Genomic DNA, 27,637 nt, shown 5'->3' with positions numbered 1-27,637 from the left:
TCAACATGTAATTTCAGTGAAATGGTGTATACAGTATGTGTAGCAGTGCTTTAATTTAATTGGTTTCTGTGTATTGAGCCATAGTAGAAAATTAGACTGTCTTTTAAAATTTTGTTCTACTCTGTGTTCTTCATTTATATCTGGGTTTGTTTCGTTTTGACCATTCAACTGATTAGGTTCCACAGCTTAGTAACTGCTTTATCTGTCTATTATGGAGTATCCTGTTCTGATAACATTCAGAATTATGTATGCAGCCAACTTACTGTAAATATGTTTAGTTTTCAGCTGTCTAACCAATGTGGTATGTGTTAGTACCTGCATGTGTGTAAGCGATTCCAGCGTAGATTTGCTGCCTTGTGAATGCAGTTGTTGTGACATTAAGAATTAATGTTCACCTAGAATGATTAGTTTCTGTTTTGTTTTCTTCTTGTTTGCTTGAAATGTTGGGACTCTTCATCACCAGAAGTTTAGTAAGTCACTGTTTAAATTGGCACAATAAATAAGGGGAAATCCATCTAACTTGCATTCCCGCTGGATGCCCTGGCTGCTTTTGACTCTTTGTGCACTGTGCATCATTCAGCCCTTAGTCATGCCACAGCATCGCAGGTTCCCTCTGAGTCACTTCCAGTTCCTCCTTGACCACAGATGCCAGCAAAGCAAGTACAGTCACATGGCTGTGACTGGGCAGTGCTGCAGGCCGCAGGGGCTGCCGATTCTCTCCAGAGTGCCCGAGAAGTCAAAGTAGGAATCTCTGCTTGATCCCCTTGGCAGGAACAGTCTCTGAGAAAGATGAATACACTCATGGGTGAAGGTGCACTGTTTCTTTTGTTGTTAAAAAAAGATATTAATAGTTATTGGAAATTAAATGCAAAGCTAAATGCTTCTCGAGCTACTGTGGTTGTTGTACAGGCCTGTTATTTACAAAAATTATGTCTGATCATAAAACAGACATATGAACTATATAGTCAGTGGCAAAAATCTTCTGAAATCAGGGCTACAGTTCAGATCTGTGAGAAAAATAAGACCTTTCTGGGGCAAAACCTGAAGGTGGTTCTGAAAGAGCTTGGGACAGCCTGGATCTCGTAAATATAATCATCCCCTGTAAGTGGAAAGAGATCAAAATCAGTCCCCAAAGCACAGGAGGTATCCTGCTTGGTGAGTCCCATTACGATGCTTCTTGCATTGCCGCTGTGGAATGCAATAATTGCACACTACAGTACTGTGCGCTGCCTATTCATCATCCCTTGCCCCCTCTTAAAAGTGACCAGGCACAAGCTGGAATGTTTTGAGATGTTTCATGTAACAAGGATAAAAAGGAAGAGGTCTTTTCCTTACACTCAAAAAGTTCCCCAGATTTTGAAATGACATACTGTACAGTATCTATAGCACAGTTTGTTTAAAAACTAATGAATGCAGATGATAAAATTTCTCCCAACTCTGGGCTCTGTTCTTGTATATTGTAGTTGGAATGCCTCATAGACTGAGTCTATTTTTGTAGTTCAGATCCTTTCCTCCTTACAACGATTGGTAGTCATTTGCTTTTAATGCTTTCTTATGGTGTGAACTGCTATCTGTAACTTTCATGTATAAAACAAACTAGACATTCTTTCTATACTGGAAATAGTCGTTAATATAATATTTCACTAAGTGTTGTACCTCTTATGTACATATCATCAATAAATGTTGATTCATAATTTTCATGGCTTATATCTGTGAGTTTTAATGTCAGCCTGGGCTCAATATGGGAATGCTTTGGGTAGTTTAGATAAAGCAGTCTGATGTGAGAGGCTGCCTGTTCTGAAAACTGCAGGCAGGGTAGAAGATGGACCTGACTTTCCCAAAGTGTTAGAAATCTCACCCCTCACTGTATCCTCCAAATATTCCAGGGTGCCGGCTGCAACTGAGCTCGTTTGCTACAAAGGCCAGGATGCACTAACTACAGTTCTTGGCAATGAAATCTAGAGAAGTGGGAAGAGATGTTAGAAGAGGAGGATACAATGCAATGGTTGCAATTGCTTTAGAAACCTACTTCCCTCACCTGGCTGCTAAAAAATAAATCTCTTCCTCATAGCCTTTCTAAAAAAATAACAAATAAAGCCTGTAGCTGAACCCCTGGAGCACTTTGTTAAGAGATCAACTCTATTTAATACATGAATTAAGAGATGCTCATGGAGTGAACCATGGCCCAGAGGACTGGCAATTGCTAAGTATGGAGAGAAGGCTCTGACATTCATGCTCAGAGTAGCACACATTACAGAAATAGCGTAACTACCGTTGCGTAATCAAGACACATAACCGAAACCCAGGTTGTGAGGTTTAACAGTCTGCACAACCCTGGGCTTACTTCTTACTAATCTAACTGAGGCCAGCAGCCACTTGAGAAGTTTCCAATGAAAATCCAGGCATGCCAGGAAGTGGCTTTGGCAGTGCTTCAGCTGGCAATCTGCCCTCTGAGTCAGTAACGAACCAAGTCTTAATGCGGCGCTAGGAAGATCTTTGGGCAAAAGATAAATCTGAGGCCCCAGCTATCTGCTACCATTTCTGTACCACGTTGCCACTTTCTGCCAGATGCAGAAACGTCCTGATCTGGCCTCATCAACAAGCATTGTTAATAAATGCACAGTGTTGATGTAGAATTCCCCCCTGAAGTTTGTTGTGCTCAGGATTCATCACTTACATATTTTATGTGCGCTGTGTATGTTCAAATTCCTTCCATAAAAGGTGGTTATTCTTTTGTTACACATCATGCCAAAATGAAAGGCTCGACACTGTGACCTACGTTTATTGCTTTTTTCAAAGCAATGTTTTGCAAGAATGACCTAAAAAACCCAACCCATGCAGGAGCCAATTCTGCAATTATATGAAGTTGTCCCTTTTGAAAATGCATACCCCAGAGGCTGATTCTCTAAGCCCTTGCAAGCCCCTTGTGTGCCCCTCTTTCTCCATGTCCTCAGCCTTAGAGAAAAAGATTATTTCAGGAGTGTCTTTGTATCTGGAATGTGTCCCTCTCTACAGGAAAGCATCTGCTATAAGGTGCTATAAAAGACAGTGAGTCATTGACCCATATTAAAAGATATTTCTATATCCCCTCTCAGGCATGAAAGAAAAATCAAGAGAACACTTCAGTGCTGCTAAACCTTAAACAGTCTTCTCTTTTGTATTACATAGTACATGTAAACAGGACAAGGATATGAAAGAAACAGGTGGCCCCAACTTACAGTGCTTTAGGAGGAAAACAACATTAAAAATTACACTCAGTTGGACTAGCAAGAGTTATTTGCAGCAAGCATTTATACTGCAAGAATATATAAATACCACAGCAGCGTTTAGTGCCACTGTGCTGCCAAAGCTCCCCTGAGCTGTGCAGAGCCCTGTGCAGGCGCACAAAGCTGAGGCGACTTCACAGCCTCCGCAGGCGGCTGTCGTCTTGTGTGGACAGCATGCAACGAAAGCACTCTTCTGCTACAGCAGGCACAGGAAGGAAACTAGATTGCATGCAAGATCAGGTCTTGTGGTCATGGCGGCATTAGCAAGGCAGGCAGGTTCTGTGGTGATAAGCAAAATGTGTCTGCGTAGACAGATAAATTACAAAGCTGACTGCCGCCCACCGAAATGCACAGGGATGGGATCCAGAGGAATGAGGCCTCACACTGTTTATGGCACTTCCGTAGTACAAGGACAAGTATTTAGAAAAGCAACCTAGGGTCTGTCTTTCACAGTGTTGTGCTATTCATTCTCACTCGTGACTGAACTAAAAATATGTTTTCCTTTCCCATAGTCATTTGTAACACTGATCTACCTCCATTTGGCTGTTTTCTTACTGGGGTTCCCAAAGGTGCTCCACAGATCACTCTCCCGTGGTCCACAGACACCACTTGAGAAATGCTGCTGTGGAGATGTGCAAGCAAGAAAAGACAGCTGACTCCCAACTCTGTGAAGGGGAAAGAAGAGGGACCGGGCTAGGAAATTCACTCAAAATTCATTCCACTGTTTCACCTAGGTTACCAGTATTACCTAAATTGCCAGGATCAAATAAGCTTTGTTAAGCTTACTTTTTAGCAATGATTTTTGAAGGCACTACTGCATATGAATGAAGACCACTCTAAAAAAGGCTCCCTGAGGAAGACCTGCACCTTTGCAGTTAATCAGCAGCAGGCTGACCCTCTGAGCTGTCTCTGAACCTGTTTTCTCCCATTTTTGACTGGCGTGTAACCAATGGGTAGGCTTTATACCTGTCCTCTGCATATGGCAGGGAAGTCACCCTTCCTGAACAAAGGGTAAGTTTGGTTTTTAAGTCACTAGCTGAACAAACAAGCATCCTTACCTAGAGTTCATTTTCAGACTTTCTCTTGATGAATGAAAGAAACATTAACTAGAAAATGAACCACAGAAGAACTGCAGGGAAGTACCTGATAACTATAAACTTGTCTCCACTGGTGAATCTGATGACCTACTGCTGCAAAACAAAACATGCTTAATTGAGTGGATGATTGTAAAACAGTTTTACAGTAAAACCAATCCCATGTACTTGCACACTAGGGTACAGATAGACAGGCAGCATTTAGACATACATTGCCAGTGCTTGAACAAAGTCAAAACAGTGAATCACTTGTAGATCTGAAAAGTAAAATGAACCCAACATACTTTTTCTAGAGATTTGCTATGAGGTTTCTATCATTGACAGTTGTAGTCCAGAGCACTCGCAGGAAGACTTTTTGCTCCCTTGTGCTGTTGTCAGCTGTGATCACTGTGTCTTGGTTACGGGGCTCAGCTATGATGGGCTCATCTTAGAAAAACTCATCCTACAGGCTCAGGTTGAAAGCTGCTGAAAACTGTCTCTCTGAGCTAGCTATGGTAAGGGTGCTGCTAGCAGTCTGCAGCAGCAGCCCTGAATCAGATGCTCATTAAAAAGCGTAGGCTGATAAAAAGTGGTGAATATAAACTCAGACTTAACATCCAATCATGAAGCAAAACATACCAGTTTATTACTGTTTGTTCTGGGTAAAATGAAAGCATGGAGTCTCGATTCATGCAAGGAAAATGTGGTCACTGAAAATTACCTTTTTTTTTTTCAGATTAAGCCAGGAAGAAAAAAAAAAAAGCCTTTTGAGTATGTGGTGCCAGAAGCTAGATGTACACCAATGACTGCAAGTAAATTTAGATTTAAAGATAAAACTCTGCTGTAACCAAACCATTTATACACTGCAACATGGGACTAGCATATAGGCGTTAAAGTTGACCCCACCCTAACACGATTGCTTGAGGCAAGGCTTTCAGATGCCAGGTACAAAACTTACAGCCTCTGGAGAAGAGGTGGAAAATGCCTTATCACATCCTCCTCTGTCCCGGGTTGCTCTGGGAGTTTGAAGGACTTCAGGACTAACTCAGCAGACCTGGAACCTCTTTGATGTACAGAGCCTCCATTGCCTATGAGCCGTATGTTGATTTCCCACTGCCAGCCTACACGCCCCTAACTTCAGCTGTGCCTTTGGCACCGCTTACAAGGCAGCTTCTTGCCTCAGGTTCAGCACCAGAAGAAAGCTGCTGTTGAGCTAAAGTCTGTTAGGTGGGTGTTTCAGAGTGAGACTTTTCCCTAATATTCTAAAAAATGATTGAGGGTTTTCTGATAGATGCACTTAAATTTATGTCAGATCCTATTTGACTTGACAAATCCTATTTTACTGTAATTTTACATTTTTTCCAAAGCAAAATAAATTACTTGTAAGAATTGCATTTTAGTACAAAGGGAAAGCTATATTATGTATTAGGCATGGTGAATCTTCCTGAAAAAAAGTAATTTTGCACAGCTAGATCTGTGTTTCCATCTGGGATGGAAAGGATTAAAACTAACTAGAACTATGTCTATTTCTGAAAACAAAAAAATAGTCATCTTTTCATGTGACAGTCTTTGTGGACTTGTTTTGATCCAAAACTTCATCATTTTAATGTTTTTCTTTTTTTCTGAAAGAAAACACAAAACTAATGACACTCACATCAGCGTTCAATGCACAGATTTATGTGGCAGAGAATGTATGAAAATGGGTTTCATCCATCCACTTGTTCATACAAAACCCTTTTGCCTGTAGAGTAAGAAGTTTTAATAAAAAGTTTGAGACTCCTTGAAGCTGTCACTCAGGAAAAACCTTTCTAATGCTTGCTGGAACCATCCAGACAAAATTGAAAGAAGGCTGTGTTTAAAGCTTTCACTGCCTCTGTTTTACTTGCACTTTAACAATAATCAGCTCTCTTGAGGTCAGGAGGGCTTCTTTGATGATGGATTTGCTTCTTCAATTTCAACTTTTCAAAAAACTGTGCAGCAGCACATTTGACCTATGTGAAGATCCGTGTAAGTCTGGTACTTTAAAAACAGGAAGATGAAAGACAAGAAGAGAAATTTCTCGAAATCTTGCCTTTGCTAACCTTACTCCAAATGGGTAAGACAGGGAAGACAAAAAGTGCAGTCTCTGTGCTGTACAAAAGACACTGTTACTCATCTTTGCTAAATTTGTGCTTTGCCTCTCATTTCTCATTGTCACAGCTGCTTGCTCTCAGCATGGTATTGGTGGATGCCACATGCAGCATGGCATAGTAATAATGAGAAATAAGCTACCAGGGGAAAATTATTCAAAATCAGTTTGCAAATGAGGTGGTGAATGTAGAGGGTGACTTGGAGGTGGGGGTTTCACAGGAAAAGGCCAATTCTTTTTTCCTTCTCAGAGCTGTGAAACATTCAAGTGCCAAAGTCCTGGTGTTGAAGGGACTTTCCCAGTAGTAGCACAGAAATTTCACTCTCCCTTTACTTCCTTTCCCAGTGACTGCGTCCTCCCTCTGTCCCTAATCCCCCGGAGTTCCCACCGCCAAAACACCTGTGCACAATTCTTGCTCCCCATAAGGAACAAGAGTTTTGTCACCCACTCCCACATAACTGGAACTGCAACCCAAGGAACAGCCCAGCGCAGCGCTTTTCCTGCCACATTTTTGTCCTTTTCCCCTCCACAGAGGAAAACTAGTCAGTACCTGTGGTTACCCAAAGGGTTTGTATTTGACTAATCAAATCTCTTGCAACCAGAGAAGTCAGAACCATGAATTGTTTAATAAGGCTAAGAAATAATTATTGGCTAATGGCCTAATATAACGTAAAATAAACCCATTAACTGCTGGCTTACAAAATATCCTGGCGTCTGTGTATGCTGAGGCAGAACACAGTTGTCAGAGGACTTAATTTCTTTCCTTCATCTACAGAAAGAGCCATTAGGACCAGCCCTAACCATGATGATATACTGACCTCTGTCCCTGCCAAGCATTGTTTCTATATGCTAAAGGGACACTTGGTAATTGTCTCCTAATAATATTCCAGGCAACGTGCTTTAAACTACTTAGTACAGAGGCTGTTGTTGCTGACAAAGGACACACAAAAGACATCCCTATCACATGAAAAACATTGTGCGGAAATATAATTTTTGAACTGATGTTGTGGAAAGGGTTTAAAACATCCATGCAGGTAGTCATGATGGCCACATATCCTTTCTCTGCTTTAATCAAACATTCCTTGTAAGATCTTCAAGAAAATACAGCTGAAACAATCACCCCGGATTGTTTGATGAAAATATTACATTCTCATAAAACATACAATCCCTCTCTTAAATATGCTTACTGCTTTAGACAGTATTTCCATGAGAGAGGTGGTCTGGATTACCTTTATTTGAAACTGTTCAAGACAAAGGAATAACACAAGCTAATCACGGGGTTTCTTCTAGGTCCAACCTGATCTCCTCAGCATTTTTAGGAGAGATCCTCATTCTTCTCAGGCACCAAGAGCAGACCAAGATCCAACTTGTCTGTCAGCACCCTGAAGGAAGGGCTGGATCTTGCTGGGTGCTGCGCTTTCCCAAATGCTGTTGGTTCAGTGAGCCAGGAGTAGTCGTCAAGATCTTACTGGGTTGATCTTAAATTGGACCAAGTTGTCTGCTTCTAGGGGGAAGCTGAGTTAATCGCTAACTCCCAGAGCATTTGGAGAGCCTATGGGAGGCTGGCAGAGCAGACAAGGTCACACAGCATTCAGCTGAGCCTGGCTTAGAGTTTGCAGGCAGAAAAAATTACCCCTGGCTCACCAGTGCTAAACATGACTATCCTGTTGAATACTTCTCTCCCACTAATAATGCCAGTCTTACTTTTTATCCTCAGTGTGGAATCAAGTTTCTTTTTGGAAGCTTATTTTACAGTTCAATGTGTTTTTAGCAATACTATTTCTAGTTACAATCTAGAGATGATGTTTTCTTTCATTCTGATTAATCTGTTAAATAAATATGCAAATATATCAAGTGCTCTATAGAAAAAAATACGTATACACAACAAACAACCCCTCAAATAATAAAACCAAGATTAATAAAAATATATACTATATTACACATATGAAATGGCCATCTAGTTTTGAAACTATAATGAAACTTAATTACACATGAATCACATGACATAATCTAAAAAGAATCAGCATATATAAAATAATGGCATTGCCTCTGTAAAGAGAACTTGAGCATCTCCCTATTTAAAAATACAAAAAGAAGTCAACCAATGTTGTCTGTGCATTTATAGCTACTGAACATTAGATAAATGTTTGTAGATTTCTCCATTAAACATCTGAATAGGGAGATGAGTAACATGCCACAGTCTTTTTCCTTTTTTTAAAGAAAAATTTAGCCTTCAAGATAATGAAGTTTCTCCTTTTGATTGAGACCTATATTCAATTAGGATTTAAAGAGAGGAATAATTCTTACTCTGGATCTCCATACTTAGTGAAATGAGTACATAACACCAGTTTAAACACAGCCTTCAGCAGATCATTTTGATTTATAATGACAAATAGAAAAGCTTGCTTAAAAATATTACAGGAATTAAACAAAAATCAATGCACAGAGTCAACAGACTTCCCACTACACAGTTCGGTATTAAAATACATGAAAGGACTGAGAAGTTTGACAGTGGACCACAAGTACTGATAGTGTAAATCATCTTGACCCCATTAGCTTCAGCTTGTTTGAACATCTTTGGACCACAAGCTGTGTGACTGTTCATAGATGAAACATGCTGACCTACATAAAGTCAGAAAACATCCTATCTGTACTTTAAAATCACACTTCATCTTGGGACCTTTTGCCCAGGCATAAATTGCCCCTGAGGAGATCTGCCTGCAGATACCAGGGCACTGAGCAACTCGATGAAACACATGGAAACTGCTGGAGAGCTGTGACTGAGAAATATAATCAACTGTCTTGTGCTTTATGTTCCAGTAAAGATCAGTGCTAGCTAATGTTAGTATTTAGCCAGCTGAATGCTCATCCTCCAAATTGCTTCAGATGGAGAACATAAAATAACATGCTTTAGCAGAACAGTTTCAAAGACAGGTGCTATGGTCAGTGAACAGCAACACTTGAATAACCCTGCTACAGGACATTCCCCATCCCCCAACTGACACAGACCACTGGTTGCAATTACCTTAGATTGTTTTTACTTGCATTTTTTTGAGGCAGACCAATTAGAAGTTATCATTTTCCCTCCATTCCAATACGCTTTCTTAAAAATGGCACAGACCACTGGTAGTAAATAATTTTCTTTCTGACAATTCATATCAACATAATGCACAGCATCATAGCTTAATACAAATACTTGACATAACAGACACATAAGGACAAAACAAAAGCATGTAACAATGCAGCAGCAGCTACTTTACTATATTACATGGCTGGGAGAGCTTCCTTTAATTTTCTTTGATCTTTTCTGTAGAATTTGAACTTCTGGTACCAATAAGCAAGTAATGTTTCGTCTGGTATTTTTAAAAAGCAGAGGGAAAAACGTGGATGAAATAGAATTCAGAGGAAGTGAACGAGATCACAGAAAGGCAACTTTTAAAATATCAGCAAACTGGTGTAACATAATAGTTATAGGGGAAACAAGTTTTACTAGGCTCAGCATCTCCTAAGTAAAATGGAGCAGAAGAAGATAGAGACCTATTTTTCAGGAATAAAATACTGTCATCTTCCCTAATGATCTCCAATTGCTTGATTTGTGCATGTGATAGAGCTGGGGTCATTCTGTTTTATTCATTATCCTAACTAACAGACTCATTAAAAACATGCACAAACTGTGACCAATGAGGGAGAGAGGGCGAAGAGCAATGAACACCTCAAAAACTCAAGGATAACTGTACAGATTGTTAGGATAATAAAGTATAGAAGTTTATTATCTATCAGCTCATGTTTTCATCTCTTTATTCCCCCTCCCAAGAAGACTTGCTGTATGCCCATAGACATTTAAAAATAGAGATAAATAAATTTTGTCCTTCTGGGTTCCCCTCATTGCAGACCAAGCTGTAAATCATTATAATATGTCACTTTTTGTTTATACTGGCAGACTCTGAATGCACCTACTGCTCTTCCTGGCTGGAAGGCATTTCTGAAGGATTCTGATGTTTTAGACATTGCATAGGAGGCCTTTTTGGTTTAAACTTGATTTTTGCTCTTGACATTTGTTCCTCACTTACTCTAGTACCATGGCAAGTTTAGTACCTTAAATGCCTGTAAGATGGAGTGACTGGATACTTCTGTAGCTCCGCACAGCGAAGACCCTCCATCTGGGGAACAATGATGTAAACTTGTATCCTTCCTGACACCCAGGACACAGTGAGTGTCCCCTGTGTAGGAACTGGGAACTGAAAACATTATGCAACTCGTGGGGGCTTATTGCAGAAAGCAAATGTCAATTTTGTAACTCAGACATCATTTTAAAGTGATTAAAAATGAATAAAACTTATGTTTAATTATGTTCAGAAGACATCAGTAGCACAGTGCATCTGTGAATTCCTGTCCAAGTTCCATGTGATTTTGATTTCCCCAGCTCTGATCTACTTGGCAACTTGGTACCATTACACTCCACTCTTCATGTCAAGCTCCTGATGATTTTGTGTTTCATTAACGGTCAGGAATTCGTCACATGCTCCTGTTTGGTCATTTGACTGTTCTTTATGAACCAAGTGCACCATTTCTTGTGATTTGCTGACATCTCCATTTAATCCACTTGTCTTCCTGTCCTCCACTGCCCCTTTGCCATTGTTAATCACTAGCTTTTTCTTCTGCCCACATCTAGAAAGAAATAAAAAGAAAATAAGTACTAGAAATGGAGACTAACAGAAATAAGAAAAAAATTGAAAGTCAGTATTTAGGAAAAGGTGTTTGGAAATGAAACTTGTGTCTGCCAGTGCAGACTTATACAATGCAAAGTATAAAGTTTTTCCATATTGCATATTGTATTTTTTAAAGCATCCACCATTATCTGCATAAAATTTGGCAGGAGCTCACTTATTCGATTTGTATCTATCATTACTACAGATAGGAATCACATTCATTACTGAAAGCTAGAAAAGATTTTCTAACATTTGGATATATCCACATTTATGAACTTTGTATATATCCCACTATAAGGACAGCGTCATTCTAAATCCAGACTTGGGACAACACCTTTGAAAATGCTCAAGTTCTTGAGATAGCAGAAAATTTGGATCAAGCTCTCACCTCATTATACGAGATAACTTTTTCCTTCTTTGTATTAGCATGTATGGGAAAATAATGGAAGATTGGCGAGGAGGACTGTAAACACACTCAAGTGACTTGCAGCTGGGGTGTCGAAACACCCATATATCATACTAATTGTTGTTTGGCCTTGTGTGTTGGACAAGTAGAACATCTGTGTTTAGATAACATAGGCCTGTGATAAGACTTAGAGGCACCCTATCGACCATGCTTGAAATTCCTGCCCTGCTGTGGGAAAGATCAAAGCAGAGTGGTAAACTACGCCTGTGGGAATCTCTGAAATACAGGCAAAACCAGCAGGTTCGGTAATCCTCTAGCAAGGATCGAGCTCTGCGGTGCCTGCTTCTCCACTTGTGTGCTTCTGCCCGGGTGCTGCTTCGGGGATCCCCTGGTTGGCAAGGTAACAAAAATAAGTTTACTCTTTGCATTGCATCCGTGGTTTTGTGGTTGTTTCTGCATCCTGCCTGTGCCAGCTCACACACCATGTCAGGCCTAGAAGCCTGCCAACAGCAAGGAAATATGGAGAACTACTTTTGCTACTATCAACAGCATACCTCCTTATGATATTAAAGTAGGAAATAGCTACTGTGCTTTTAAAGTTACACTCACTGCAGTGCTGCGCAATAAACTCTGTATGTAGCTCTGAATGAACACACACATGCACACTCTCTTTTAAAAAGTCACCAGCCCAAAACGAAAGCATGCTGGTCAACATGGGCTGGGTATTCTTCAGGGTAGTAAAAAAGTACTAGTTACACAGCTGTCAGATTTGCCCCAGACTGTTAAGATGGTTCTTTGGCTACACAGTGCTGAACATCCCAGTGTTGTCCTCGAACAGCCTTGTGTAAACTGAATATACAAAGCACAGCTTTCTTAAGAGGGACAATGTCTCTGTGAAGTTGTACTTTAAAGTGCTTTCTTCTTAAATGAAGCATATTTTGCCTGAATGACTAATTTGGCAGTTTAATTATACTATTATCCTTCTGAAATATTACTTTTTTCATGCTTACTGACCGATAGATGAGGGTTATTTTATCTGAAGTAGCTCAGTTCGCTGTGCTAGTTACACACACCCTTGGGAATGATACCTGCTCTGCCGCCATGAAATGCCGAAAGAGGCCAGCGAGGCGCTGTGGAGCTCCGCAGCCTCTCAAAAGAGCAGCTCAGAGTGTCTTTCCTGATGTGATGGTCAGACTGGGCAGCATCTTCTGTTGGACTCTGGAAGGAGATCCTAACTCTTTTTACAACAGGCACCAGATGGAGGCAGTCTTCTTTGCAACAAGAGGAATAACTAACTAACTAAATAGGACCACACTGAACCTGGGCCATTTGTTTTTTGGTTAAGATAACTTATGACAACACCAATTAAAAAAAAAAAAAAAAGGAAATACTTTGCCATTTGCCAAGCAATTTGCTATTTACTGAGAAGGCCCAATTGCTTGTTTGAAATACTTGAAATCTCTGCCATACTGACCTCCTAACTAGAAAGGCTAAATCTATTGATTTCTGAATCAGGAAGTTAACTACCTTGAAACTAAGGCCTACACTTCATTAGGCTTTTTCAGACAACCCGAATGAGACTGAAACTGGAGCTGCTGCAGTTAGCATTCGTTTAAAAAATGGTGTAACTGACAGGATTACACAAATAAAACCACAGATCATTTTCACTTTTCAAATAAATTAATGCTTGAAATGTTCTCAACTTACTGCTCAGCTAACACTGAAATGCTCAATCCTCCTTTCTCAGCTATCCAGTTCTCTCATAGAACTGCTGCAGTGTTAGTTTCGGATTAGTTGGCATTCACGTGCACTGTGCTGACTGCACAGCAACTACCTCTTTATGAATTTTCAGCTTATTAGCACTTAGCAGAATAGATGAAAAAAGGGTTCTTGACTTATTCATGTTATCATTTGTATCCTGCTAAAGTGAAAGAAAAAATTCCATTTGTTTCAAGCATACCAGAGTACATCTCTGCTTCAAAAAGTTTTCCTCACAGTGATTAACACATATTACTAGGGTCTAATCCATGCATTAGTACACATACATGCACCCACATGCACTTTCTTTCTTTGTGACTCACTCCCAGCTGCATGGAAGCTCTAAGTAAAAGATATGGTTTCCATTAATGGTATCTAGTGCATAATTTACAGCTCTGAGATTGTTTCATTTCTTGTCAGATGCAATCTATAATTAGCCATAGTGGCCCTGTTTGTCTGTTGCTATGGTGACTCTGTGTTAAGAGGGAGGAAACAATGGTAGTCTCTACTTTTAAAGGCGTAACAGAGTAACATATAAACATATAAATCAATAATCAAATTCAGGCTGTGTAACTCCAGAATCACTTCACAGAAAGAAAGTTGTAGAGTTTTCTGTCTCACCATGTGCTTGATAGCTTTCTTATTTCAACAGTTCTCTGATAATACTCTCAGAGAAGCACTGATACTCTGGATACAGTCATAAGGCAAACATACCAGGTGGCATCCCACTACTGACTTCAGCAAAACTGTATCAGTTTACTCTGTCTGACAATTTGGCATTTAGTTTGCACTGTTTTGTCTCATAGAAGCCTTCTGCATTATGGGCAGGGACTGCCTGCATTGCTCCCTCACCACGGTGTCAGTGCTTTATTCTAGCACCCACGCCACGCTTTGGAGGACCTTGACACTATTTCACAGAAGCATTAACATGTGCTTTCCTGCAACCAGCAGACTAGGAATAAATTTGCTCACTGCTTCCTGAACAAAAATCTCCACATATTATATGGTTACCCTGACAAAAAAAGTTCAAATTCAACATTCAAGTAGAAAATAGTTACTCTGTTAAAGGGTTCAACTTTAACATTCATGTAGCAAAAAGCTGTTTAAGACAATTGAGAATTAACCTCAGTATAGGCCCCAGAGAAAAGAAAGAGTTAAGAACATATAGCCTATTCTTTAGGCTACAGTTTTTTCAAATTTCCTGGCTAACTTTGCACAGATCACTGCAACTTTCTATTCCTCAGTTTCTTCATCTGTAAAGTGGAGTAAATAAAGCTATTGAGTGCTCTGATAGCAATGTTAGAATATACCCCTGTGACTGCCAGCTGTTATGGTGCCTTTTCTTTGGAAGGAGCAAATAAATCCTGTGACAGCGATTGTCTAATACAGCCCTTCACACTGTACACAGACAACACTGTTAATGATGAAGGATTATAGTCAGCTCATGCTGTGGTTGCTACTGTCTATGTCCATCTCACATAGTTTTAACTCTCAGTGGACAGAATTATCCTATTAATAAGTAATAGGTAGAGAATAATCTACGATCTGTGATCTATATACAGTTAGTTTCCATCTACAAGTAAAGACCAAATGGTTTATACAGCTACTGACTTCACGTGGTTCCACGTGAGTGTGAAGGCTGATGTGTGACCTGTGCAGGACACGGTGACTGGGCCCTCACACCCCAAGTCACAGAGCTTCGCAGAGGAAGCTCTTTCCTGTGTTATGCTACTCTGCTCTTTCAAAAAGCTTTGAAGCCTCTCGATGAAGAAAATAGCAAGGCAGTGTGTTTTGAAAAAGTAAAGGGGCTACCTTACCTTCTCCGACTGTTAACAGCAATGCACACTGCAAGAATCAATGCAAGTGCCACAAGAGCGGCAACTATGATCAGCCATTCTGTGGGGAGAGTTGAGGGGAGGAGAGTGTGTTAACATATTTCATGTAGTTTTGCCACTTTGCAGAACTGCAGGAACACAACAAGCTCTTTTACATTCTTTAAACTGTCAGACTTTTTTCCTAGCTTGCATGAATGTTTGTTTGTTTTACAAAGTGCTTCTGTGCAAATCGAATACATTTTCATCATTCAGCTATACACAGGCCAACTCAGATGAAATAGCCCATCACTGTTAGCACCTATCAGCACTGTACTTTGGTGGGCATAGGTGAAGAGGAGTTGTATCACTGATTTACTCCAAAAGCAAAAGAAAAGGCTTAGCAATGATACACCTGCAATTCCAGACACAAAAGCAGGATGACTTTCAGGTAGAGTGAAATGTTCATTTTTTAATTTAAAATCTTAATTTAAGGGGTATTTTTGGGGCAAACTCTAAGAAAAAAAAGAACTACAAAACTGGAAGGGACCCTAAGAGGTCATATCAGCTACCTTTCACTCCAGTGAAACAGGGTCAATAAGAAGATGGCTGAGGAATATTCCATTTGCTCTTAACATTTTTAGTAAAGGAGATTTCACAACCTTCCCAGTAGCCTATTCTTTATGCTGTACTACCATTATAGACAGAGATCCTCTCCTAAGAGCTAACTCCTTTATTTTGTTTGTTTGAAACAAGTTTCCCTTGTTTAACAAGTCTCCTATGTTTCATTTGAAACAAATTACTTCTTCTAATTAGTTAATTATTGTTACTCCATGGTGAAAAACTGATAAGCATTCTTTTTGTAGCATACTCTTCTCATATCTCCCTTCAGTTTTCTCTGAAAATAATGAGTTCTTCAAAAGGTGCTTCAAAGGTTACATTTCCAAAATTTTCTTTGTGCCCTTCTCTGTTTTTTTTTTTTTTCTATGTCATTAATGCAATGCCTTGAACCGAACACAGAGCTTCAGCTCTGGACTTGCTAGGCCTAAGCAGAGTGGGATAATTACTTTCTCTGCTTTAAAAATGACTTTCCTGTTAATATGTCCCAGAATATATTTGCATTCTTTTGCAACTGTATCATGGTGTTGGCTTCTTTCTACTCCATTTTAATCTGCAAGCCCTATTCTGCAACACTCATCTCAGCTATTATTTTCACCGAACACTCTCATGCGTATGATACTTTGCATATAGCCTTACTAAATTTTGCCTGATTTCATATTAATTTATTAAGGTTATTTGAATCTTAATCCCATTCTCCAAATGCATGATTTCTCTCATCTTGATATTGCTAGAAAATTATGAGTTACAATATGCTCCATTTTTCAGACTACTAGTGAAAATGCTGAATATTATCTGATTCAGAACAAAGCCTGAACAACTGTACTTGACCTACATTTTCATCTCTTACTTCAGTTCATATTAATACAATTCTGTGCTTAAACTGTTAAAACATATGGCTTCAAAAACCTACCTGGTACCTGGGCCGACCTTGGTTGTGAAACTATTTTTGTTGTTGTGGTCTCTCCAGGGAAAGTAGTGGATTCATCATGTCCCTTGTGTGGTCCTTGATTACCATATATACTGGAGGTAGATCCTAAAGAACAAAACTATCTGTTAGGCCAAATATGCTTAGTGAATATATAACAGCGAGCTACAAAGACTATGACTTTCACAATTAAAAAACCATATTCTAGAAAGTTCATGCTGAGGTCATTAAAAAGTATTTATACTGAAAACGATTACATAGACTATAATCATCATACTCACCTGAACTACGGCTAGTTTTAGTTTTATTATTTTGAATAACAAAACTCATGGTTTTCCCCTCTTGTCCCTCTTACATGCTTCAGTTTTGATTATGCTATACTTTCATGAACCAAAATGCAATTATAATTGCCTAGAAATTTTCCGGAGAAAATGTAAAGGCCTGTGAATGTTGGCAACTTTTTGAAGAGGTTTTTGTCATACAAGTCAAACATCTTGTTTGTTCCATGTGGAAAAGAGAGTGAGAAAAGAAGAAGGAGAAGAGAAAAAAAAAAGTACTTTTACTTTTTTATTTAAACCTAAAATGACTAATATGGAGAAATTTTGAAACTTTTAATTTTATTCCTACACAGGTTAAAACTGAATTTCTAAAACGCTAATCTGAAACTCTAAAAATCTAAAATGCTTCCATAAAAATAGAAGGATAGTTCTCTGAATGGTTTTAAATTTCATAGCTATGCATAGAGTGGAACTTTAAAAATTCAAATTATTTTTCCTAATAGAAAAAATGCTCTCTGTAAATTTAGAGGTGGATCCCCTTGTCCTTTTTTAATAAGTTGTGCAATTTGGTTCTAAGACGGTATTAGATTTTAAATCAAAATGCATACTTCCAGTCTCAAGTATTTTCTATGCTGGCCATACTGCTTGAAATTTTATTCAATTACATTTCTGGCCCACGCTGTTGCCATATGGGTATCCCAAGTCTAAAATTACCAGCAGACTATAGATATAGTGATTTAATTTGGGGCTACTACTTCATTATCACTACAAAAAAGATATTACAGATCTCCACCACTCTGAATTCTTCCAGACTCTAATAGAGCAAATTAAGCACTTACTCTAATCAGCTGTAAAGTTCTTTTTCTTTAACACACATTGCAACTCATTTCTAGCCAGCATTTCTGATCTCATTTCCTAGTAGCAGCTGGCAAACACAAAACTGAGAAGCACATTTTTTTCCCTCTGTTAAGCTTAGCCAGCAAGTAGTTCATGAATCTTCCAGATGTTTTCATTATTTTTATTAACAAGAAAGTTATTGACTGGTGAGTTGTTTTGTGCTATCTCACCACAGAGGACAGAGCACTAATTCAGCAACTAAGGTCCTGATCTAGCCTCCAAGAAAGCTGACCAAGAGGAACATACTCACTTGTCTACCCTACATCTCAGCAGATTTTTTTTTTTAAGGTGCTTTATATCATCCGTGAGAAACATCAGAGCTTTTCCACCACAAAGCCCCTTAGAAAGGCATGCAGACATTTATTAAAATTAGGGTGTTTCGAGAACTGCTAAATTCACCCTTCCCCTCCCCTGCGCACTGAGAAGCAGCAGCAGGATTCAGTCATGTCCCCTGCTGTTCTGGCTCTGGGGAGGTGCTTGCAAGTGGCAGGGAGGGATCCTCATAAGCTCTCTACATTTCATTTTGATGATATACTAGATTTTTTTCTTTTTCACAGTTATTTTTTGGGTTCCTTCAGTGGACTGATTTGTTATTCCATGGACACTTTGACAACAGATCAGTCATTAGTGTGATGTCAGACCACAGCTTAAACATTGCTGTACAGAAAGAGCAAGTGAAACAAAGTAGCATAGTACATCAAGCCATTCATTTGTTCAGAAAAAAGCCTGTAACTATAGTCTGCCAATACATTCATGAATCTTTTCCATTCCATTACAGCTATATGGGGCAATGTTACAAATGAATGAATGCATCAATAAATAAACTTTTTTATGATGATGGTAGTGTCCTAGTAATTCCCTTGTATTGTGTTTTTAAAAAGCACCAGGAGAAGGTAAATGAAAAAAGGAAGAGTTTTGGGAATATGGGCTTATGAGCCTTTGCCAGGGCACTGACAATGCAAAGATTTGATGCAGACATTCACTTTGAAAATGATCTTCAAACCAGTTCTTACAGGTTTTATGTGCTCAAAACAGAAAGGTAGCAAACATTTTTTCATGTTGTGTAATGTCTGCACATAAAATTAAGGAGGCAGCTTGGATTAATTAAGTAAATAGGGCAGCAAAAGCAAAGAAATGAGTTTGTTGTAGTAGGAAACCATTATTAAAAATAGATTTATCTTTCCAATAAAATTCTATCAAATACATATTTTGCATTTATATTTCTGTGCCTATGTCAAAATACTATAACTCAGGCAATTTTGATAGGGTTGATTTTGCTGGGTTTATATAAAATTCCGAAAAAAAAAAGGAGGCCGAATTCTACCTGACAATGTATGAATTAACAATTAATTAATAACAGAATTATCTTTAAAGTGTTTGCTGTATAATGCTATAAAAATATAGGTACATAATCTTGCTTATGTGCAAAGAATGTCCACAGAGCATTGGCCAAAATCTACCCTGGGATGGTTCCACCAACTTCCAAGAAACTGCATAAAAATAGTATTTGGATTAGTGTGCATGAGAAGTAGCATTTGGAAAAAAACCTTACTGTTAGGATGATTGTTTGTATGGAAACTGCTTTTGGGAATAAGGAAAAGTCCCTTCATTTCCTGTACTCTTAGCATGTGACCACACATAAAAAAAAAAGAAAGGCTGTATGTAGTGTAATAAGTAAACACTGTTACTGTTAACTTCACTACCTCTATCAGAAGAATAAACCTTTAAAAAAAAAAGTTGTTCACAAAAGAAATGTCAGTTACAGCCCAGTAACATAGCTATAAGTAATCACTGGCAAGATACCAACAACAAATACACCTAGAAAAAAAGGTTTCACAGAGAATTACCTTTCTTTTGATACATATTCAATTAGTGCAGAGGGAATATGTATAGGGGGAAAAATGACAGACAGTTAAGCGTTACATAGCTATCATTTGTGCCCAGCAAAAAAGAAAGAGAAAATCCTATCGTGTATGCATGGGCAGGAGGAGAAAGTTTACTTGTTCACTTTAATAGTTGTGTTACCACATACAGATAACAGAATATAAGAAAAGGTTATTTGCAAATCACTATTTTCAGCCTTTTTGCAAATGTCCTCTGCTTTGCACAGGAAGAGATTCCCTTTAACGACATCTTATAAGCAGGTCATAAACAATAATAATAAACAAAAAGGAAATAATAATATGACAATAAATTACAATTATGGTTAGTACACCTGTTTTTGGATGATAGCCATTCTCTAAAATACTAACTGACTGATGGATAAATGAAAATGCTCATAATTTGTAGTTCTTACTAGTAGGAAGAGGGGTCTGCAATTGGTTAAGATGATCTTCAATGTCTGGAAAAACTCCAGGTGTCAAAGTGACATGGGAACCGTCTGTGGTGTTTGCTTGTTCACTTTCACTTCCAGGTGGAGTGCCAGGTGCCAGTGGCTCCTTGGTTGCTTTCTCTCGGTTAACATCGTCCACAGACGCTGTGACTGCTATGATGACGTCATGATCAGCTTTAAAAGTGAGCGCTCACAAAACCACCACCCACATTATTTCCCTCTTTCCTGTACCACAGCAAGCCAGAAAGCACGTCCATCCTCCTCATTCAAAGCACAGAAGGAGAGAAGACATGAAGGCCTCCCCTTCTTCTTCCACTCTGTCACTGGCTTCTGAGCAACCCTTAAGCACCACATACATGCTCACCATGTTGGAGGGAGATGTTGGCTACATATACAGATCCCAGTGACAGATGGAGAGGGAAGACCTTCAGAAGAAGAGACCACAGCAGCAACAACCTGACCCTGTTACTCAGGAGCGAGCATCCATACTGCAGCCAGATCTGTGGCGGTCTTGCCTGGCAATCCACCAGTGAGCAGGAGTAAGGATTGGAAGGCAGAACTTATGGGATGTAATTCTTCTATGATTTCCCTGCCCTCACCACCAGGACAGCAATCCCTGGTGATGGTGCTGCTGCTGAGTCACAGGAGCAAGCCATCTGATTAACCCACCAGAGCACCTCCACCACACCAGTCATGGTGCCAAAGCATATCAAGCCTGATCCCACTGATGCACAAGAAAGGAAGATGGGGCTGGAGATTCAGAATCACCAAAGTGCGTGTCTTGCAGAACAGTCAGGAGGTCACCCAGAAACATGCTTCAGCAAAGGACAGAAACCGCCAAGTGTACCAGCGAGGAGTCCCTTATGCCTTGTCCAGAAGGTAATTCTATCAACAGCACAGATCCCACCACAGATTTTTGCACTGCAAGTCCACACCGAGAATGGAGACCCCCAGGATGAGAAAGATAGGGAAAGGAGTCAATTTCAGAAGAAACAATGTCTCATTTCACACCAGGCATGAGAAATGAGTATGATCCATTATTCTTACTGGTACCCATCAGAGGAGAGTCATCACCAGCTTTGTTTGTACTAGCTGTGGTCCTGTGGAGGACCTCATCCCCAGGGGCATCTGTGGGATGTGCAATGCCATCAGTGCCCTGTCCTGGTTCATTATCTGAAGGCAGGGGTGGCTGAGTTGGGTCTTCGTGGTGGGCACCATCAAGAGAGGCAACAGCTGTTACCACAACGATTTAATCAGCTGTGAATTCCATGTGTGTGCTGCCATGCCCCTCCCATTCCCACCATGTTCAAGTCTCCTGTTCACTTTAAACCACTGCTACCCTTTTCTCACCACAAAAGGGGAAGAGAAGGGAAACCTTCTGTGCTCCTGTACATCATCACTGCTCTCTCAGTGTATTGATCAGACATTTTCATTTGCTATTCTCATCCACTTTTTTTACTTAATCCAAAAGATTCCCAAGGACAGTGGACACAGGGAAAGGACATAGGGAGAGTCAGGGAGAATTCCCTGAACTGCATCCCAGGCTGACCACAGATCCTCAGCTTCAGGGACACTGCCAAGTGCTGCTACAGTGTGTTTTACATTACAGATATCAGTACTGACAGTAAAGAACCCTTTCTACAGGCATTGATTCTCTTTTGTTGCTCAAGTCTCTGTGAGTGGTGACAAGTTACAGAAAACGGTTATAATTCATTGTTCTGTTCATGGTAGTCGTAAGACTAGGTTTCCTCCCAGAATCAGCTTCAAATTTTGGCATTACTGAAAGATTTTACCTATTAGAATTACTTTGCAGTGTGGGGTTTACTGAACCCACCACCCACACTGTTCTTCTCTTCCTTATATGCAGAGTAGACTTTATGTTTTTTATTCTAATCAGACCATAAAGAAGAAAAGGAAACAGGCTTTTCTATTTATTTTCATTGTCATTAGCTTTCCAGCTTCGTAACCTAAGCTGTCCTGCTTTTTCAGAATAGCTGGCTAATGCTGTATAACGGCAGGAGCAATGAGACAGAAGAGATACCATCAGAGGAACACACAACAACCATAAAAGAAATTTAACTAGTTGTCACAAAATCAAAAATAGGTTCTGATCATTGTCTGTTTAAGAAAGGATTAAAGTTACCTCTCCTCTTATTTCAGGAATAAGTCATGTGTTTCTCATATCATGTTTTTAGAACATTATTTTCATGGTATAAAGGGTATGTGTTATATGAGACTGCATCATGATGTTGTGTCATGCCAATTTTGTAAATTCCTTTCTCTCATCAATCTATGAACCAGAGTGACAAATGTTTTGATAAAATCTATGAAAAGAACACTCTGTCTCCAGATGACTAAAAGAAGCACTAAACTAAGAAGAAGAACTAAGAAGAACACTTTCTCCAGAAGCACTAAAAGTGTTGTTGGTAAGTAAAAAATAATTGTTTTACACAGAGCTAAAATTGAAAACTTCTATCTCACCACCATCCAGGCAGAGCACAGAGAAAATTAATCACTCTATAATTTATGTCATTGTCTTAAAGAGATCAGTAAGTTACTCCTCTCTACAAGTTCATGCAGTATCTTTCCAAGACAGGCCATCTAAGAGACAGAAGTGATGAAATATACATAATTGACATTATTACTAGTACCTGTAGTGGAAGACTCTTTTTCATGCTTATTCTCTCTGGAAGGAATAATTCTATCCATTATAGCAGGTTGTGTGGCATAATCCTCTCCCTTGTCCCAACCTGGATACACCAATGTGTCTTGTGCTGAGTTGTTCTGTTTGGCCCCGTGGTTGGAGGCCATAGCTGTTATGATGATGGTGAAGCAATTATGAACTCAGTATATAAAGATCCATTTCTCATATTATTCTCCTCTTCGGTTCTTGTCTCTATGACAGGCCTTGCTCACATGTCTACTACATTTAATGGCAAAGAGAAGTAAAGCGAATTTGCTTCTCATTCTGGTTTATGTTTAGAAAAGCTGCCTACTGTCACCAATAGGACTGACTCCTTCCTCAAACTGAGCATATGATTTTCAGAATCAAGATATCTCATTGTTTTTCAAAAGTATTTCCCCAAATCATGCTGTTGAGTTTGTATTGGTTGAATATCAAAACAATATCCACTGATGCAGAATTAAGAACAGCAAAGGCAGAAATAACTGCAAGAATATGACCCACCAGTAAGATTTTAATCACAGAATTTGAGTGTATTGACTATATCCAATTTTTCCCCTCAAAATCTCACTGTTTTATTAGTTGCAGCATCTCCAGAAAACTAGACAAGGAAGTCTGACAGAGGGGAAGGCTAGCACATGTTGCAGATTTGTGAATGGTGCACACAATAAATAAGACAACATTCAACTAGAGAATATTTGATATTGCAGTTATTTAGAAAAATATTATATTGTCCATATCAACCAATCTGTAACTTTTATTAGATAGTCACAGCAAAAGAGTACCCAAATCTTATAAGTAGCATAACCCTCCTTAACCCCCTTAATCCAATCAAAAACACCCAAGAAAATTGCCACAGTGTGTTAAAATTTTAATTGCGACTAGGCCAAATTATATTGCTATAGTAGTATAGTATAGAATAGGTATAGAATAGTATAGCATAGCATAGCATAGCATAGCATAGCATAGCATAGCATAGCATAGCATAGCATAGCATAGCATAGCATAGCATAGCATAGCATAGCATAGCATAGCATAGCATAGCATAGCATAGCATAGCATAGCATAGCATAGCATAGCATAGCATAGCATAGCATAGCATAGCATAGCATAGCATAGCATAGCATAGCATAGCATAGCATAGCATAGCATAGCATAGCATAGCATAGCATAGCATAGCATAGCATAGCATAGCATAGCATAGCATAGCATAGCATAGCATAGCATAGCATAGCATAGCATAGCATAGCATAGCATAGCATAGCATAGCATAGCATAGCATAGCATAGCATAGCATAGCATAGCATAGCATTTATATGTATCAGTAATACATTGTACTGCATCACCAGATTTTTAAAGGATGTTGATGAAACACCTGGGGTTGCTATCTTAGAGGAATGTGGGCTTAGGGACTGCTGAAGCAGTGAGCTACACAAAACTTTTGCTAATAAGATTACATTTAGTTGAAGGAATAGATCCACATTATACAGCATCTCAAATAATGTTTATGATATGCTTGTTTTCAGTGGCCTGTATTTGATAATCTGCAAGAGTAGATGATGACTGTGTTAAATTCACTGTTGGCAGTGCTTAGTACAGCACATCAGTCATTAACTAGTAAACTTAGTACACTCACAGGAACAGAAACTAATATATGTCAATTTTCAGTTACTAGCTTTATAGTATAATTTGATATTTTATGTTTCAATTGATTCAACTGATGGAAGAGAGCAGCCTCTCTTTTATTCTACACTATGCATTTTTTTCTTCCCTTCATCACCAGTATCATCTTGTCATAGTTCAAAAGTGGGGTAAGTAGATATTTTAGATAAAAATTTTTAGATGTAATCACCATATTAACAAAAAACTGCAAAAAACCCTAGGTCCAATAATGACTTGCAACAGGGGAGTGAACACAGCTCCCAAATATGTGAAAAATACAACAGACATTATTATTTTTCCATTTAAACATTCACTGTTTCCTACAGATATAACCCTTGTAGACAGCCTGTTAAAACCTTGTAACTTCATGACAGAACACAAAACATAGGAGACAGTTACAGAATTTATCTACTACAGGTCTCAACACGCAATCCAAATAGGAGAGAAAACAAGCCTCCAGGAACAGGTCTGAAGAACAGAATAATTTTAAAAAAACCCTAAACCTTTAGTAAACACTGATAATTTACTAAAATGTGACCTGTAATATTACCTGTATGAGAAGATTCCTTTTCAATATCATTTTCACCTGCAACAGTAAATTCATGTTGTTCAATACTCCCAGTATTGTTTGCAGGATTTTGTTCTTGACTGATCCATCCAGAATGAACACTGTGTAATAGTGGATGTTGGGCTGGTCCTTGACGTTTTTCATTTTCACTTGTAACTAGTGCTGCTAAGATGACGATTGAATCAATAATGGTCAAAATACCCAACACCAGTCATATTATTCTCATCTTCATGGTCTACGCAACAAGGGTGCTTAGCTTTTGTGTTTTGGCTTTTTCTTTTCATTGTTGCATTTGATGTGAAATGAAAGAGGAAAGAAAACAAAAGTCCTTTGGAAACCACATCACCAGGATCGGAAGAAGACTTAAGTGTGCTGGAAAGTATCCCAATGACCAATGGCAGAGAAAAGCTATAGGAGAAGTAGTGGAAGAACACATAGAAACAACAGCTTGCATCTCTAGTGCATATTTATTAATACTAACTTAACTGTTGAGTCTGTGTATTCCGGGTTTTTAAAAGTGAAAAAGATGATGAACTTCCTCTTTTGAGTTAATGTCTCAATTACACAATTACAAGGCTGGCTCCAAGGAAATTGTCATTTCTTCTGGGACTGGATGAATGAAATAAGCAGGTTCATATATTCAAAGTTGAAAAGCATACTTGTTTTGAACTCAGTAATAATTAAAGCTCTTACTGATAAAACAAATTCATTGCTCACTCTTTAATTTGCTGTTGTTTACATAGCAGAAGATGCAGTCAGAAATCAACTGAAATACCACCACCATAAAAGATTTTCTAATGAACATGAAAAGGCTTAGAAAAGATACAGAAGAAAAAAAAGAATACCTATAACACTAAGATAAGCATTAGAACTCAGTTTGAAATGTATTTGCCTTAGGTATCAAACGTTTCCATGAGTGATATATTAAAGGTAAAGCAAAGGTCCTTAATCAGAGCATGCAAAGAATGAGCTGGACCTGTTACATATGCCTAAGTCACAAGCTAGAGAAACCTACGCTATTTCCCAGATAGAGCAAAACTGGAGGAAAAACTATCTTCACATTCAGGCAATGAAATGTTCATAAAGAGGGCACTCATGCAAATGTAATTCATTATTTTTATAATTAAACCTAATACATATAGATTATCTTGTAAAAAAAAAGTTAAAATTAACTAATGTATGAATACAACTGATCTAACAATACTTCAGAACTAGAAGAAAGTTATCACAAAAATTATTTCTGGGTGGTTATAGCACCTGTTCTGATGCCAGTTGTATAAACTTTCACTGTACAAAACAATCCTGGAACCAGAAAGACAGGTATCTAGCTATTGGAGGCAGATCATATAAATCCAAAGAACTACCACAGGATGTAAAAAATTTTTTACAGAGGGATAAGGCGGCTTTCCAGAAGTCCCAATGAAATGTATTTCTTTTAAGTACAATCTAATTTTATGCAATTAAAAGGCTGGCCCCCAATCCAGCCGTATATAGCTGTGCCGCCAGCTATTCAGTTTTGCACCTCTCCTAAAAGCTGTGCATTATAGCCAAAACATCCTAAAACCGAAGCTCATATCCAGCTATGCTTTTCAAAAAATTTTAACTGGAAACTAGGTACACAGCAAAAATAGCTGGACAATGTACTCTGTAAGCCTTTGCCTACAGATGTTTTTAGGCTTGAAGAACATGAGCACACTTTCAGTATCTCAGTTGGCTACTGGCACTAACACTGGTAGCAAGATGTTCACATTCATCTGGAGTTAGTATATTATCCTTTGTAGCACAGTTTCATGTATTTGAATCACTAGCTCCCTTTTTTGTCTTTTGTCTTCAGATTTTACAACAGAAATTTTGAAGTGGAAAAAAGAGATTTTTTCTTTTCACCAAGGTGGGTCACTAAATGTTACAATCTGCTCAGTTTTATTACACTACTGGCAGTGCAAGTTTAAAAATCTCAGAGACGAGAGGAAAAGTGGCAAGTAATGAAGATTAGATGCAAAAGATAGACTTGGAATGACAGATGAATGTTATAGATGTCACCTCTAAGGGCTCTAGTACAAATAATAGAAAGGTATTATACTGAACTGAGGCTAATGGTATGAGAATTACAACCAGCTACACCATAACAGTGTTATACTTCACTGAATTATGTCACAAATCTGAATATTATCTGAAATGCTTAATTGCTTTACCCCTGCCAGCAGAGCTAGGATACTGCTCCTCTTCATCTGTATAGGCAGGGTTCCAACGATCTTGTGTGGAGATTTCCAGAAGTGTTTCGTGTTGCGAATCCACAGCTGTTAGGACAATGGAGGATTCAATGCTGACCATGCTCTACACCTACCACTATTACTCTGCTGTTAGTGTGTGCCATAAAGGTGATGGAAAATGGAAATTCATGCATAGCTTAACTGTAGTCTCTCTACTCTCTTATCAAATCCCTTTACATCAAACCAGTCGTTCTTTTCTTTGCATTGGACAGATGCAAGGTTTCCCAAGAAGAATGGGGAAAACAAGCAA

General features: G+C 38.8%; 1 protein-coding gene across 1 annotated transcript in view; it reads right to left on the bottom strand.

Annotated features, from left to right (window-relative positions):
- Positions 1 to 9,530: 9,530 nt before the first annotated feature.
- Positions 9,531 to 27,637, bottom strand: part of CD44 (CD44 molecule (Indian blood group)) — a 57,884-nt gene continuing 39,777 nt past the window's right edge. The window contains exons 7-9 of the mRNA XM_009273662.2: positions 16,683 to 16,805; positions 15,158 to 15,236; positions 9,531 to 11,135 (exon numbers count right to left, since the gene is read on the bottom strand). Of these exons, the coding sequence (XP_009271937.1) occupies positions 10,919 to 11,135; positions 15,158 to 15,236; positions 16,683 to 16,805 (419 nt within the window). The 3' untranslated portion in view covers positions 9,531 to 10,918. The remainder of the gene's footprint in view (positions 11,136 to 15,157; positions 15,237 to 16,682; positions 16,806 to 27,637) is intronic.

Source organism: Aptenodytes forsteri, unplaced genomic scaffold (genome assembly GCF_000699145.1).
Source record: "Aptenodytes forsteri isolate BGI_AS27 unplaced genomic scaffold, ASM69914v1 Scaffold511, whole genome shotgun sequence".
NCBI classification, from domain to species: Eukaryota; Metazoa; Chordata; class Aves; order Sphenisciformes; family Spheniscidae; genus Aptenodytes; species Aptenodytes forsteri.
This window is presented reverse-complemented; position numbering and strand designations above follow the sequence as displayed.